We start from the raw sequence: 17,454 nt of genomic DNA, 5'->3' as shown, positions 1-17,454 counted from the left end.
TTGAACTATTGAATTAATTGTGAATTGTTTTATCCTGAATGATTATTTCAGTTCAGTATGTAATATAGCTTAGACATAGGTTTTTAGAATGAAAATTTATGTGGTTGAAAAAGACACTGAGAGGGTGGTTGGTGTGAAAGAGAATAAAGAAAAATAAATGATAAGAAATAAAGGTAAAGCAACACAGTGCAATTTCTACTTCTGGTTCTGGTAAAACAGCTTAATTGGACCAACTATTTCATCAAAAACAATTATAAAAAACATATAAAACCTAAAAAGAAAATCAAGCAAACAAAAAAGTTGTTGTTAGAACTAAATTGTAATAAACACTGGAGAAAATTTTTCAGATAGAAGAAAAATAAATTGGATGAAAGAACTGAAGTGGTGAAATAAGTAAATATGTAGATAAATGTAAATGAATGTTAAGTGATTAAGATAATAATTGTGTCTTTTGGGTGTTTATAATATATGTATAATTAAAGTCTACCAAAGCAATAATACAAACACCAGGGGATGGGGGTGGGGTTATAATGCTCCAATGTCCTTGCTGTGTTTAGGAAGTGATGAGTACTAATTTGTAACCGACCCTAATAAGCAAGGAGGCACATTTTATTCTCTAGGGTTACCATTAAGAGAATGTGAACTAACAAACTAATAGAGAGAATAAACACAATAAAAATACACACTCGATTAATACAAAAGAAAGCAACAAGGGGAAGCAAAAGGAATAAATAACAGATGGAATAAAGAGAAAGCAAATATACATATATATAATTATAGTAAGTTTAAATAGATTAAGTACTCCAATTTAAAAGTAAAAACTGTCACATGAGCTAAGAAAACTAAACACTGCTTACATGAAATCCACTTTGACTATAATATTATAATAATCATAAGTATAGAGAGTAACTTATAAATAACAGTGTATCTATACTAATGTCAGATAGAGTAGACTTTATGGCACGGCCATTGATGGATCTAAAGAAGTTCATTTCATAATGGTAGACAAGCAAATTCACCAGGACTATATAATAAAAAAAAATTTTAACTGTATTAACCTAATAATTTAGTGTCCAAATATATAAAACAAAAACTGAAGTAGAAGGAAGGGACAAATGCTCATCATAGAGATTTTTAGCAGTTACTCAGTAAGAGATTAAGAAAACAGGAAAAAAATATTGGTAAGAGTAATAAAGATTTAAAGATCTGACACAACAGGCATGCATTCACCCAATAAATGAAGAATACACATTCTTTACAAGTCTGCATGGGAAATCTACCATTATCAGATTACATTTTCCCCCTCAAGAGAGGCAGACTCTTCAACATTAACATTTGTGTGATGGTCTGAGATCTAAAGTGTCCTCCTACTCTGAAAAGACTAAAATAATTTGATATGTTTTTATTGATAACCTAAACTAGAGTCATGGAATTATATTTCATGACATCCATCTGCTAGCATATTTGATACATTTGGGCAATAGGTATTTTTCATTCTCTGACAAGTTGGTAATAGGATTCTCTAGTATGTTTATTTAAATTTGTAGGCTCTAATTCAACGAAACAACACGATAGTTAAGTTATGTAATGGATAATTTAATGGCTAAAAATAACAATAACAGTAATAAATAAGAGGAAGAGGAAAAAGAGAAAGAGGAGCTAACATATATAACATTCACTATGTTTAAAATACTGTTCAATGAGTTTTGCAGTTGTTAACATGTTAAATCTTTAAAATAGGTCCTCGTATTATCCTGTTTTATAGACAAGGAAGCTGAGACATAATAAGATTAAGTAATTTCCCCAGAAGTCATGCTAGATTGTGAAATAAGAATGCATGGCTTCAGAATCGGTGGCTTGTTGAAAAACTAGTATTTTCCATGAAACTAAGAATTACATTTTAAACTTTAAAGAGACGAATGTAGACAAGAAGTTCTCAGTAAATTCTTATTTTAGAGAATATATAATAAAAAATACAATGATCTTTTAGAGAAATGAAACCAGGTGCAAATTTTAAAAAGAGTTTTTCATGACTATTGTAAACTTCCTTGTCTCAAGTGCAATAATATTGCATAGATGTGACTGAAATCAAAAACTGTATCAATGGTTGGTAATTATATAATTTAAAACAAAATACATAAGAAGTATTTTTATTATGTATTATGGTTCAATACATTTTTGATGATGTTCGTTACCTCTATTGTTCTCTTTGCTTTATCTAGAAACCAATTTCTTTATAAATTTCAATCTATTTGAAGATGTCATATATCATATACTCCCCCGAAAGAAAACAATAAAAGAAAGTACATGTAGAAATAAGATAATTGAAGAGTTTAGAAAAATAGGAGAAAAATTTTCCTAGAGGGATTTTTCACTGTTTATAATGAATTGAGCTTGAAACTGAAGGACCTGAAATTTTTTCTTAGCAGAACTGAAGGGAGAGTAAGTTTCATTTAAGGAAATCCATATGTTTAAAAGAAGTGGAGACAAGATAGTTCTAGATTTAATCCAAAAAAAGGAGAGTAAATTATGTGGCTAAAGCACAGATTTCAGTGCCATTTATGGGGGACAATTTTGAGAGATAATAGTAAAAACATAACTTGGATTGTAAGTCAAGGACTTTATTTGGGTTTTTCCATGGAGTCAGCTCTGTTCTAGGAGGTTGTCTTTGGTGACAATGTATGGAAAGGATTGGGCACAGAAGCGACAGAGGAGGAGGAAATGCCACAGGTGCATCCCCCAGGAAGCACTTTCTATAATGGAGATGACGTTTATTAGTCGTTCTTTAGATCGATACCTATGGAAGGGAAGAGTGTTGGGTAGAGGGAGAAGTTGAGCTGTTATTTCATCCCAGAAAAGGGCTCTGCCAATCCCATAGATAATATTGGAGCTGGAATATCACTTTAGACTGTTCTGTGTTGGAATGAATGACTCAGGCCTTTATATTCTCACATTTATCAATCATTTGATGTGGGCTGCCCTGGACGATGGTGTGATCTTGGACTAGCCAGTTTTCTTAGCATAGGCAATTGTCAAAGAGGGCTGACAGCTGAGAGCTATCTTCCAGCAGCATTCCAGGCAGCTGTGAGAATAGTCCTTTACACCTGAATGGGGATCTGACATCCCAGCATCCACCACAGAAGTTCATGTTGACAGAAGGAATCCAAATGAGATATGAGGACCTACATATGATGTCATTCTAGTCATAGATTAAATAAATGTGTAAATGAATAGAAGGTTGTGAAAATCACGATTAGCCAAAGAGTTAAGAAAAGAACACTATACATATTCTAGAAGTTTCAAGATGTCAACAATGTCAGTGGTCAACAACATCAAAGCCTGTGTGAAAAGATAAAAGCTAGATTGAAATGGGAGGCTCATGAATGAGAAATGAAAGATTGGAGGCAATAAGTTCACATGACTCTATTGAAAAGTTTGTCAGAAAAGGAAAGAAAGAAATACTAACTACAACAATTACCATGCATTCAGCTTGTATGAAAGAAGCTCAGCACGGTGCCTAACACATAGCAAGGTCCTTCACTGCTTTAAAAAAAAGTAACGATAGCAAAAATACTTTAGTTATATAACGCCACATATAACATAAATTCAAGAAATATTGCAAGTATATTTCACCAAAGTTCATTTCTCTGACTAAATAAGGATAGGAGAAAATACCTAGATGAGCAGCTACCTGGAAAATTTCTGATAGTTAAGTTTTATGAACAATTTAAGTAACAAGTATTGAATATTTGTATTTTATTGTAGTTACTTTTACATATTTTATGATGTGTCCATAAATAGCGATTGTTGTCTTGAAGGAAATTCTACAAATAATGAATAGGTCTAAGTTAGAAAGAAGAAATTCCCTACTTCAAGATCAGAGGAAGAGCTATGTGAATAGAGAATGACACAGGAAAGTTTTCGTGGTACAGGGAAAGAAATTTTAGTTGTGACCTAAAAGTTTTCAATAAAGAGTGAAGTAAAAAAAAAAAAAATGAGAGAAACGGGTGGTGCTGAGAATAAGATTTTGGAAAAATTGCAAAATAGTGATAGTGGTTAGTGATGCATCATTTAATTTATTCTTTCTCCCATTTTCACTTGGTCATGATAAAAATTTTAGTTCACTTGAGAATATCTTTCTTTTTGTCTATGGAGATGTTTTCAAACAGGATGAAAATACACATTTGGTTTACTAGTGATGATCATTCATAAGTTACATGCAACCCACGTAGATCAGTTTCTAATTTAAGTCATGCATAAATACAAACCCAAATATTAGCAATTTTAAAGATTTGTATATACTGAATAACAGAGTAATTTTAATAAACAAAGACATCTCCAAGCCATTCTTCTGAAAAGAATTATGAGAAAATCAGCACCTCAAAATATTTTTTGAAGGTGAGACTGAACAAAAAAAAGGAATGCTTTAATGAAATAAAACACACACTTTAACTCATAGAAACCATTTAATTTGAATATTTAGTAGCTTTACTGAAATATAATTCATATACTATAAATTTCACTCATATAAAGTGTACAAATTCATAGATTTTAGTATTTTCAGAGTTGTGCAATATCACTACAATCTAATTTAAGATCACTGTCATTAGTCCAAAGAGAAACCTTGTACCTATTAGTGGTCACAATCCATCCCACCCAACCACTTATCCCTGTCAAGCCCTAAGCAAACACTACTCATTTTGTGTCAGTATAGATTTTTCTAATCTGGACATTTCATTTGAATGAAACCATTGAATATGTGTACTTTTATTACTGGCTAATTTCACTTAGCATAATGTTCTTGAGGTTCATCCATGTTGTTGCATGCATCAGTACTTCATTCTTCTTTATTGCTAAATAATATTCTACTGTATGGAAATACCACATTTTGTTTACCTATTTATCAGTTAATGAACATTTGGCTTTTTTCTACTTTTTGGATATCATAAATAATGCTGCTATGGAAATTTGCATACAAGTGTTATATGGACACATGTTTTCACTTCTCTTAGGTAAATACCCAAGAATGGAATTATTGAGCCACGTGGTACTCTCTGTATAAACTATGGAGGAATTACTAAAGTCTTTACGGAATGACTGCCACATTTTACATTTCTACCACAATGTATGAGCTTTTTAATTCCTCCACATCCTTGACAATAATTGTAGCCATCTGGTAGATATCTAGTAGTATCTCAATGTGGTTTTGGTTTTCCAATGATTTTGTTCATTTCTTTAATGACTAGTGATTCTGAGCATCTTTTCATATGGTTATCTGCTTTTAGAGAAATGTTTTAAAAATGATTTGCTCATTTTTCCATTTTGTTGTTTGCCTCCGTTGTTGTTGTAAAACTTCTTTATATATTCTGAATACAAGTGCCTTATCAGATATATGATGTGCAAATATTCTCCTATTCTGTGGCTTCTTTTGCTTTCTTGATGTTATTTACAGCAAAAAGTTTTAATTTTGACTAAATCCAATTTATCTATTTTTTTCCTTTGTCACTTATGCTTTCAGTGTCATCTCTAAAAGATCATTGCCTAACCCAAGGCCATTAGGTGTTACTTCTATGTATTTTTCTAAGTGTTTTATAGTTTTAGCTATTACATTTAGGCCTATGACCCATTTTGAGTTAATTTTTGTGTATGGTATGGCATGGTGTCCAATTTTTGTGTATGGTGTGGCTATCTAATTTTCTCAGCTCCATTTGTTGAACAAACTTTGTTTTTGACATTAAATTTTTTTATCACCATCACCCCATTGTAGCAATGCTGCTCCCTTGATTGTTATTGGAGGCCAGTTAGGGATCCTGGGCTTCTCTCACCATCTGATAGTAATGAGGCAGTGCCCCCCCACCACCACTTTCCCTGCTCAGGCAGTCTCAGAAAAAAGCCAATTAAACAGGATATTTAAATAGGACCCAGAATCTCACAACATAAAATGAAATTATACAAGTTGCAACAAAAAAAATCATTCATCAGGGCCAGCCTGGTGGCATAGTGGTTAAGTTCACACACTACTTTGGCAGTCCAGGGTTCACAGGTTTGGCTCCCAGGTGTGGAACTACACATCACTCATCAAGCCCTGCTGTGGCGGCATCCCACATACAAAATAGAGGAAGATTAGAATGGATGTTGGCTCAGGGACACTCTTCCCCAAGCAAAAAGAGGAAGATAGGAAACAGATTTTAGCTCAATACCAATCTTCCTCACCAAAAAGAAAAAAAAATCATTCATCATACTAAAAACCAACAGGAGCTCAAACTGAATGAAAAAGGCAAAAAATGAATGCCAACACCAGATTACAGAAATTTTAGAATCATCTGACAAAGATTTTAAAGGGGCCATGATAAAAAATAATCCCTCAACAAATACAAACACACATGAAACAAATTTTAAAAATTTTAAATGTTAGCAAAGAATGCAAAAGTCTCATCAAAGATTAATGGAACATATAAAGAAGAATCAAATAGAAATGTTAGACACAAAAAGTACAATAATTGAAATCAAAAGCTCAATGGATGGGCTCAATAGTAGAATGGAGGGAACAGATGAAAGAATGAAGGAACTGAAGATAGAAAAGAAATTACCTAATCTGAACAACACGGAGAAAGTAGAATAAAACATTTAAAAATGGACAGTGCATCAGGGACCTGTAGGACTAAAATAAAGGATTTAATATTTATGTCATTGGAGTCATGAAATGAGAAGAGAAAGAGAGTAGGGCTAAAGAAATACTCAAGGAAATAATGACCGAAAACTTCGTAAATTTGGCGAGATACACAAACCTACAGATTGAAAGAGTTGAGTAAACTCCAAACCGGACAAACTCAAAGAAAAACATGCCATGCAAATCATAATTAAACTGAAAACTAAAAACAAAAAAACAATCTTACAAGCAACCAAGGGAAAAGGACACCTTGCCTATAGGTGAAAGTCAGCAAGAATGCAGAAGAACTCAGTAACACCACTGACCAACAAGAGGCAATCAATACTTACAGACTACTCTATTCATAACATTGGAATACACATTCTTTTCAAGTATCCAGGGATCGTATACTAAGTTAGACCAGATCCTAGGCAATAAAACTTAATTTTGAATTGAAATCATCTAGAGTGTGTTCTCTGATCAGAATGAAATCAAACTAGAAATCAATAACAGAAGATTAACAGGAAAATCTCCAAACATTTGGAAACTAAACAACTCACTTCTATAATAACCATGGGTTAAAAAGGGAAATTCAAAGGAAATAAAAATACATTAAACTGAATGAAAATGAAGATACAATGTATCAACAGGTGTGGGATCCAGCTAAAGCAGTACTAAGACAGACGTTGCATAGTACTAAATGCATGCATTAGAAGAGTAAAAAAGTCCCAAATTAAGAATCTAAGTTCCTACCTTAAGAACCAAGAAAAAGAATAAAAGCAGCAAGGAAACAGAGTAAAAAGGCAACCCACAGAATGCGAGAAAATATTTGCAAACAATCTGTCTGATAAAGGATTAATATCCAAAATATACAAAGAACTCCTGCAATTCCATAACAAAAAAACAATTAATTAAAAAATGGGCAAAGGACTTGGATATACATTTCTCCACAAAAGACATACTAATGGCCAACAGGTATATAAAAAGATGTGGAATATCACTAATCATCAGGAAAATGCAAATTCAAACCACAATTAAATATTGCCTCATACCTGTTAGAACAGTCATTATCAGAAAAACAGAAAATAAGTGCGGCAAGTTATGTGGAGAAATTGGAACCATTGTGCCCTGTTGTCAGAATGTAAAATGGTGCAACCTCTACGGAAAACAGTGTGGAAGTTCTTCAAAAGATTAAAAATAGAACTGCTATATAATCTGGAAATCTCACTTATTGGTATTTATCCAAAAGAATTGAAGTCAGGATGTCAGATACTTGCACTCCCATGTTCATTGCAACATTATTCATGATAACCAAGAAGTGTAAACAGTCTGATGTCCATCAAAGGGTGAATGGATAAAGAAAATGAGGTATGTATATACAATGAAAATCAGTTTTAAAAAAGAAGGAAATCCTGACATACACTACAACATGGATGAAACTTAAGGATATTATGCTAAGGGAAGTAAGTGAGTCACAGAAGGGCAAATACTACATGATTCTACTTGTAAGAGTTACCTAAAGTAGTTAAATTCATAGAAGCAGAAAGAATGGTGGTTGTCAGGGCAAGGGAGATGGGGAAATTAGAAGTTATTGTTCAATAGGTATAGCATTTCATTCATACAAGATGAAGAATTTCTAGAGATCTGCTGCACAACAAAGTGAAAATAGTTAATAATATAGTACACTCGAAAATTGGTAAGAGGATAGACTTCGTATTATGTGTTGTTTACCACAATAAAAAAAGGCTAATTGCTGCTAAGTTCTTCACAAGTCTTTATCATACAAGTACTGTGTGTCAATAAAAATGTGAACTCTTGATGGTGAAAAAAAAAGAGTCATGTCAATATAATTGGGCACAAAAGCCCAATAGCAGTCGATAAACACAGGAGTGAAAAAAGGTAAAAAGTAAACAGAGTGTGAATGCTTGTCTATCATGGAACACGGTTAGCACAGAAGAAAACAAAAGAAATTTAAAATCATAAAAAATGCTGTACAAATAGTCATTGCATTGCTCTGTACTGTGTAGGAAAGGTAAAATATGAGCGGAAAGAAAAAAAGAGAAAAACATTTAATAATCTATATTATTCACCAAATTCTTGTTGACAATACGACCCAAATTACATAAATTTTTATTTATCAAGTATAAATTAACTGTTTAATTTTAAGTGGACACTAAAAATTAAGATGTGAAAAATACAATGTAAGGCATTCATACATTCAAAGACTGAATCTATGGAAAGTTGCAATGCCAAATTTATTTTTTTTTGTGAGGAATACTGGCCTTGAGCTTACATCTTTTGTCAATCTTCCTCTTTTTGCTTGAGGAAGATTGTCACTGAGCTAACATCTGTGCTAATCCTCGTCTATTTTATGTGGCACACCACCATAGCATGGCTTGAAGAGTGGTGCTAGGTCTGCGCCCAGGATCCAAACCTGTGAACCCTGGCCCACCAAAGTAGAGCAAGCTAACTTAACTACCATGCCACCAGGCCAGCCTCACAACACCAGTTTTTGAGATGAGCTTTCCATAAACACACACCGAATTGTCTAGATTAAGTTTTGCCTTTGTGTATTCTCTCAGCAAGGTGTGCTTATCCCAATCACAGCAGTTACCATAGTCTATACTAATAATAATCTATACTTCCCTACTGTCTCATGTTGTAGTTTGTCAGTTCCATGAAGACAGACTAGGATAATGTCCTTTTTATTGTTTTATCCCTAAGGCATGACATTTGTGATGAATAGGTGAACAAAAACGGTAGAAAGATTATCAAAGGAGATGAGTGGAAAGGAGACGATGTTTCACATGTACTATAAAGAGCAATAAGGAGTTGTGAATTTATGAGAACAATGAGCTATAAAGAATAAGCAAAACAGGGGCCGGCCTGGTGGCGCAGCGGTTAAGTGCCCACGTTCCCCTTCTTGGCGGCCCGGGATTCACCAGTTCGGATCCGGTGTGCAGACATGGCACGGCTTGGCAAAAGCCATGCTGTGGCAGGCAGGCATCCGGCATATAAAGTAGAGGAAGATGGGAATGAATGTTAGCTCAGGGCCAGTCTTCCTGAGCAAAAAGAGGAGGATAGGCAGCAGATGTTAGCTCAGGGCTAATCTTCCTCAAAAAAAAAAAAGGAAAGAATAAGCAAATCTATTTCATTTAGAAATGTATATACGAAAGGCAAATATGGCTTATCAATGAATAACCAGAAACCTAAGCAATTATGTCCTAAAAGAGAAGGGAGAAAAGGTCAAATATCCATTAAAAAAATATGTGAAGGATAAGGAGAAGCAATTCATAAAAGAATTATGAATGAGTGAGAAGCACACAACAAAATATTTTATCCCAAGAGTAATCAGAGAAATGCAAAATAAGATATTAATGTAACATATTTTGCCTTGCAAAATTTGCCTTGCAAAAAGTCTAGTGTTGCCAAAATCGGGGTTGGAGATGGGAAACTTCAAAACCTGGTGATAGCAGCAGAAATTTTTACATTTATTGAGGATGGTTTGGCTGTAGCTATCTGAATTTAAAATTCAGGACTCCAATTTTTGCAATTCCATCTGAAGGATATTTCACACAAGCTCACAAGGGTGTACATCTAAAGTTTCTCTTCACATTTTTTAAACTACAAAAAATGAAGCCATTGATAGGAGATATGTTAAATAAATTGGAGAACAGTCATAACAAGTGCCACATAGCTATGTAGTCATTGAAAAAGAATGTAGTACAATTATACATGTGGATTCAGAATATAGTGATATTGTACAAAAATAAACAAAAAGATTCAGAAAAATATGCGTAATATGACTGACTGTATTTGTAAAAAATATACATGCATAGAAATATGCATATATCTGCATGTGCCTAAAAATGGCCTGGAAAAGTGAACACTAAGCTGATAAGAACAACTAATCTTGTTAAGCATAAGTAAATGTGGGGAGATTTTGTTTTACTTTCATAAGCTCTATTTACTTCTGATTTTTTTTTGTTGAAGATTATAAATCTGTTGGAAAAATGTGCTCTATTATTATGAATAATGTGATGTTTAATCAAACAAATATAAACAAAAGTGAAAATAAAATGAAGAACACAGACAAGAAAGCTTAAAAATAGGCGTAATTTCTAATTTGCCTGGGGGAAAAAAGGAAAAGAAAAGCATTGAAATGCATGAATCAGCAGGCCATTGAAGAATTAGTGGACAAAGCTGAGCATGTGTTTTTAGGACATATGTCCTTTTTCTAAAAGCATCAGGGTTACGGGGCTTGAGGATATATAAAACAGCCCACAGATCAGATTGTAGCTGAAGGGATTCACGCTTGCATTTAGTTACGAAGTTCAAATTGGAAGCTGTTCAGGCAGAAAACTAATAGAAATGGATGATAGCTAATTAACCTAAGGCTTCAAAGTAATTGCTCTGCAAGAAGCAATTTCAAAGGGACCTTCCTTCTTTTTGTTTTTGAAAATCATAAAATGCCCTATTTGACTTTTGGTGAATGAGCAAAAGTATATGTATCCATGCAAATATTGATTTTTGTAGAACTTCTAACTTACCCAGCTCCTGGTAAGTTTTTAAAAGGCCAAAAGAATCACAAGAACCGGGCTTCATATCACATACTGAATACCCTGGCTGAGGATTTTGCCATTTATGGAGATAATCAGTAGACTCCTGAAGTAAATATGGCTAGGCAGATAGAGTTGTACTGATTAGCTCAGCCCTGTGCCACTTTCCTCACCACTAGAGTCAGACAAGTCATCTACTCCAGAGCACACAGCTGTTTGACAGAGAAGTGACTTCCCTAGCAAAAGCAAGGTGCTCTTGTGAAGAGTGTGGAACGACTGCACAACATCCCAAATCAGCCTCTGTTTGCCACAATCTACAACTCTGGCTTCCCATTTTCCATGCGTGGTTCCTCACACTTTTCAAAAATATCCATAACTATATAACATATACTCATTCTGTCTCAGTGAAAGGAGCCCCAAATTTCCTGCATTTCCACATCCAGTTCCAAATACAGATAATTTGAGTAGTATGGAGTTCTCCCCCCTAACTTAGCTCAGTATCTCTGACTTACAGCTTCCTGGCGCTTAAGGTTCATGTACGACCCACAGATGTGGAAATGGCATCTGGGGGAAGAATTCTCATCAGACTTCTAGATTTAAGGTTTAATTGCATATAGACGAGTCTGGATACATCTGAGGACCATCTTCTCTGTCCAGTGTATAAATTTTAGGGTTTTGCATTACCCAAGATGACTACAGAATATTATATATTCATAAATAAAGCCCTCAAGAAACATGGTAAGTTTTCGAAGGCTCTCCAAGAGACAAGCTCTCAATAATTTAGGCCTGCCGTAGAATTAAGATGGAAGTTCTTACGATGGCTGCTGTCAGTGTTCCAGGATTCAATTTTTCAATATATTTTCTCCCCAACCTGAGGTTTCACTCTGATGTGCTTATTTTAGGATTGTGTCCATCCTGGACCAACCACTCGGTGTGAAGACACAGCAATTACACAGATTTTGTTTTAGGTCTGAGTCATTTATCCCTCTGCTAGAATCAGATCAGGACAGATTTTCCTAAAGCACATAGGCTACATGACAGAGACACGGATACACAAAAAAGTTAGCATGCTTTACCAATAAAAACTGCAGTTAATTTTTTAAGACCCAAAATGCATACTAAAATCATTAAATTTAATGTGGTTTTTACATGTATACAATTAGGTGGGAAACTACATTAGGGAAGATATGGTGTTCTAGGATTGTGTCTGTCTATTGGATCACGTAATGGATAATGAATCAGAAGTGTAAAGGATTTTATTTCATCAACCAGTTTATAGTTACTAACCACAAGATGTATGATATGAGAAGACTTCTAGCATTGTGCTACCTATGTTTTGCCTTTTAAAAAACAATTTTGATAATTTACCTAGTTCTGAAACTGTCATTTACAAAATTATTTTAACATGATTCTTGGAAAAATAAAAGTCCTTTTCAAAATACGTCACCTGGATTCTTCTTGTTTTATATAATATTAATGTCTGTTTATTTCTCTTTTATTGCAGGATTTATTTATACATGTGGTGGAACTTTAAAAGGACTTAATGGCACTATAGAGAGCCCTGGTTTTCCATATGGATATCCAAATGGTGCAAACTGTACGTGGGTAATAATAGCAGAAGAACGAAATAGAATACAAATTGTTTTTCAGTCATTTGCTCTAGAAGAAGAATACGACTACTTATCCTTATATGATGGACATCCTCATCCTACAAACTTTAGGACAAGGTTAGTGTATTTTGAATGGAAAAATGAAGGGAAAATATTTTATGGGTAAAAGTAGTTTATTTTAAAAAGGATGTTTAACATTTATGATGCAATTATAATAAAATCATATTCACCATCTAATTATTATTCATTTGGAAATATATCATCCCATGAACAAATCAGCTTGGTATTTCTGACTTCCTGATACTAGTATGTTAATATTATCTCTCAAAAAACTGAATATAAATTGAATTGTGACCTCTTTAGAGAGCTTAAAGGTATTTTGTTTTCTAAATACTTATCTCCAGGCTTCATTCTTTATGGGCATAACTTTTAGTAAAGTGAATGCATACCATGTAATGTGTCTTTCATTGGTATGTACCCAATTTTAATATACAGTAATATGCAAAGATACTTACAAATCTATATTCATATGATAGCAAAACACATTAATTTTAGATAATGTGAATGGGTTTATAAGATCTAAATATCTTAAAAATAGAATCTTTCATGTCACTAACTGGGATATTTACATTTCTGTCCATACAAATGAAGTTACTTATTTTTAGGCTAGTTGATAAAGTAGATATGAAAATTATCTGGCATCCTGACTGTTATTTAAATGGTTCCCAGAATTTCTTTTTGGGAAATAAGATATCTAAACACATGAAGTATTTTGGCTGTCATATCAAAAACTCCTTTTAAGCATAGATCAACTCTAATTCAACCAACAAATTCAAAATACCAAATATTACATATGTCATTTAGTCCTAAATTTTTATCAATGTATGAATATTTTTCTTTAACTGTAGTAAACTGTTTTATTAACTTATAATTCAAAATATTCTAAGCAGATAACCTGCAAGAATTAAAGACTCTTTGCACACTTGCTTATTTTTGAGCTATGATTCTGTGATTCTGTTACTCTTTCTAGTAGTTGATACTGTGTATTTGCCTTCCTGATTTACAGGAAGCAGATTATCAACATTAAATTTTTATATTTTCATCAGTCTTCCATATTCTTTTGCTTTGATTTTTCCCATTTTAAATACAAATCTGATATATATTATCTTTCCACTTTTAGTAGGAAATCATATAATGTAGGGGGGGAAATGATGGACCAGGAGGTAAGATTTGAATTTCAGTGTTAGACTTGTTGCTCACCAGCTGTTTGAGCAATCCATGCCACTTGTTTGTGCTTAAACTGGAAGATGGTAATAATAAACAGAATGTGTTCCACCTCTCCATACTCTTCTGAATATCTCATGAGAAAATACGTATGAAACAGCTGCATGAATATAAGATCTTTTAGTACACATTTGAACTGTTTCCAGGCAAAACAGTTAAAAATACCTGAGTTGTTTCAAACTACACATCTATGCAAAGAGAAAGTCACTAGATTGATTATAGGTTAGGTTCTATATATTTTTTTGCTTTAAATTCATTTACTGAGCATTTTTAACTTCTTCTTCTTCTTCCTTTTACACTGCTAAACTCTTTTAGTATTCATCTGTTTCAAAAATACACAGTATGGTAGACACACCTGATAGTGTTATTTCATCATCATTGCCAGTTCATTAAAAGTTGGATGTCCTTTGTTAATGACATAGCACTAAGTCAAGACAGAAACCACACCACATGACACATGACACTGTGTGTGCCTGTGTGCTTGCCTGCACTAGTGGGTGGGTGTGAAGGTGTGCGTATCTCCCTTCATCTGCACACATCCAATCAGATTACAGGCCGTAAGAGAAAAAGGAAGATGCTTTTTAGACTTTCAAGTCAGCTAAATTGATGTATATAAAAGAAAAAATACAAAGACTTTTTATATTTTCTTTACATCACCAATGTATGCTATATAATTGGTGTAAATATAAAAAAGAAAGAAAGCTCTCTAAATGTTATCTGGTAGTTCCTATCAATTCACTGATAGCGTTATTTGTACAAGGATCTATTCTCTAAATCTCCTTGAAAATGAGAAAATGCATTTTTATTTCACCCTCATTCTTTTTTTTAAACAATTGTGGCCTCTGGGAAGTCAAAAGCCTGTCAGATGGTGAAAATAAACTTACTTTTCTCATTCTTTCTTTCCTAAACTGTAAATGAGGGATAATAACACAATTCACGGAGATTTTATGAGGATTTTAATGTTATGAAAGCTCAATAAATCTAATATTTAGCATTTATTGATTCCCCTGTACTTGACACTGTACTATTTCGTATTCATCATATTTAACTTCTCCCCCACTCAAACAATGTGAAAAGATTTCTATTACTATCATCATCGTTTTATAATTTGGAAAATCATACTTACATTGCTAGCCCAAGGCTAACACTGTTAAAAGTAGCAAGAGGCAAGATCATCATTCCAACCTAGATTTCTCTGAATTCAGAGCTTAAGCTTGTAAAAAAATAAATAAATAAAAACCCAAGCAAAACAAAAATATATATACACACATATATAAAATCTCTATGATTTATATTCTGATATATAAATTAAAGCCTATTTCTCTTACCCGTATTAGATAAAATTTAACGAATAAGAAATAAAAACAAATATTTTTAAACACATAACATATGAAGATATAAACAGATAAATTACACATTTATTCCAGTTTATTTTATGGACTCTATTCTAGTACATACTCCATAGCATTTTGCTCAGTGTGAATGTAAAATGCATCTATTGGTCTTTATGCTTAAAGAAATACTGTTGCTAATGTTACAGCTGATTTTAACTAGAAAGACAGAAAAAAATCCACTGTGTACCCTGCAGTCCCTTCCAGACTGTGTTTACATGCAGTCAGCTGTTTGACTAGAAGCTGAAACTGCTGCTGATAGTCTGATTCATTTTTGTGTGTCTCTGACTCACTGTTTTCTTGCTTTTTGTTTGTCTCACATTCTCACTTAATACATGTCCTTATGGTATGTCTGCTGTTCTCTATCTTTCAGAATTTGATACTTATCTTTTGTTACTTTCCATGAGCTCCAATAATTTTTTTTTTTAGGATAGCTTGCTATACTTGCCTCGTAATAATACAGAAATATGGTTTGTAGGTCTTGTCATTCTTGCCTGTATAAATAGAAAGCTATATCAGGTTTGGTAAGCACAATTTCATATTTTTAAACTATTCTCTAAAACTCCAATTATTGATTATCCTGCTTGCCTTCCTGTTTTCTTATTAATTAAATAAAAATTGATATTCTTGGCTCAATGTGACACTTGCCGCAACGCACCACTAGAGAATTCCTTTATAGTTACACCTTTAGCTTAGAACAGATGCTGGTGCGTTTAAAACAAATTTAGTCTATGTGATGCCTCGGGGAATTGTAAGGTTCGTGTACTTTTTGTTTGCTGCAGTTGTATTTTTTCAATAAGAAAGTTATCCCAAAACGTAAAAAAAAAAAAAATCACCCTTAACTTCATGAAGCAGAGATGGACATATTATAAATTTAGGATCATACTGTATATGCTATTTTATGTCCATATTTAAGCTCCCTACATTAAAATATACATATTTCACATATGACTAGAACTTTTGTAAGCATCAACTTATTGGATGCTTATATTTAATCATACTGTAATTCAATTAATTATTCTCCTATTATATTTTTTATTCATCCTTTCATAATTAATTCAGATATGAGCATCAGCATTATTTCAGATATCAACATCAGGATTAATTCAGATAACAGCGTCACATCACCACCCCTAGGTAAAAAGTATTCTGGAAAAAGAGGACTCCATTCCAACCTCAGTCATGGAAAGTGGCACAGAGAGGGCTAAGGACTGGTCGGTCAATAGACAAAATATATGCCAAAACATTTTTATTCATGCTTTTTATTTTACTGTTAAAAACAAAGTTAGGTTTTAAGAATGTTTAATTTTCTAAATAAATTACTTTTAAAGTTGTGATTGAGAAAAGAAGAGGTATGTAATTTAAGATAGCTAAAGTTTATGTTGTCGTCACTTCCAACTATGACTATGACCTTATGATAACTACCTCCTCTTTTTTTCAATTACAATTTTAGCAATAATTTATTTATACTTGATGCTTACTTATTTGTAAGTTTCCATGGAATATCTTTTCCATTCCTTCACTTTTTGAACTTATGTATCTCCTTAAAGCTGAGTGAGAAAAATTACAAACGTATTATATTGCAAATAGCATCAAAATAAGCAATGTGTTGATATAAACTCAACAAGTGTTATATAGAATGCATGTGATTAAAAAAGTTGTAATCCAGGCTAAAAGATGTAAAGTAAGAAAATAAAGAGCCGAACTATATTCATGGGTAAAATGACCACATTTTCTAAAGCTCTCGTTCTTTGAAATTGCAATACAAATGTGTTACGATTATAGTACAATTGTAATATAAAACACATAATGTATTTTGAGTTACTTGAAAAAAACGATACAATAGTTTGTCAAACTATCACATGAAAGTAACCAGGAAAATATTTAAATATAATGAGAGTTTAAATTGCAAGATAAAAATGTGCAATAGAAAACAATAATTAGAATGTGGTATTGGCCGA

The 17,454-nt window shown here is 33.0% G+C and overlaps 1 protein-coding gene across 7 annotated transcripts in view; it reads left to right on the top strand.

The window, feature by feature from the left end:
* The window catches only part of CSMD3 (CUB and Sushi multiple domains 3), a 1,172,992-nt gene that overhangs the window by 122,973 nt on the left and 1,032,565 nt on the right, over window positions 1-17,454 (top strand). For all 7 annotated transcript variants that reach the window (XM_070630871.1, XM_070630869.1, XM_070630875.1 and 4 more), the window contains exon 2: window positions 12,713-12,935. In XM_070630871.1, the coding sequence (XP_070486972.1) occupies window positions 12,713-12,935 (223 nt within the window). The remainder of the gene's footprint in view (window positions 1-12,712; window positions 12,936-17,454) is intronic.

The sequence above is a fragment of the Equus przewalskii genome, chromosome 8, assembly GCF_037783145.1.
Source record: "Equus przewalskii isolate Varuska chromosome 8, EquPr2, whole genome shotgun sequence".
Lineage (NCBI taxonomy): Eukaryota > Metazoa > Chordata > Mammalia > Perissodactyla > Equidae > Equus > Equus przewalskii.
Note: the sequence above shows the minus strand (reverse complement) of the source record. Positions and strands in the feature narration are given on the sequence as shown.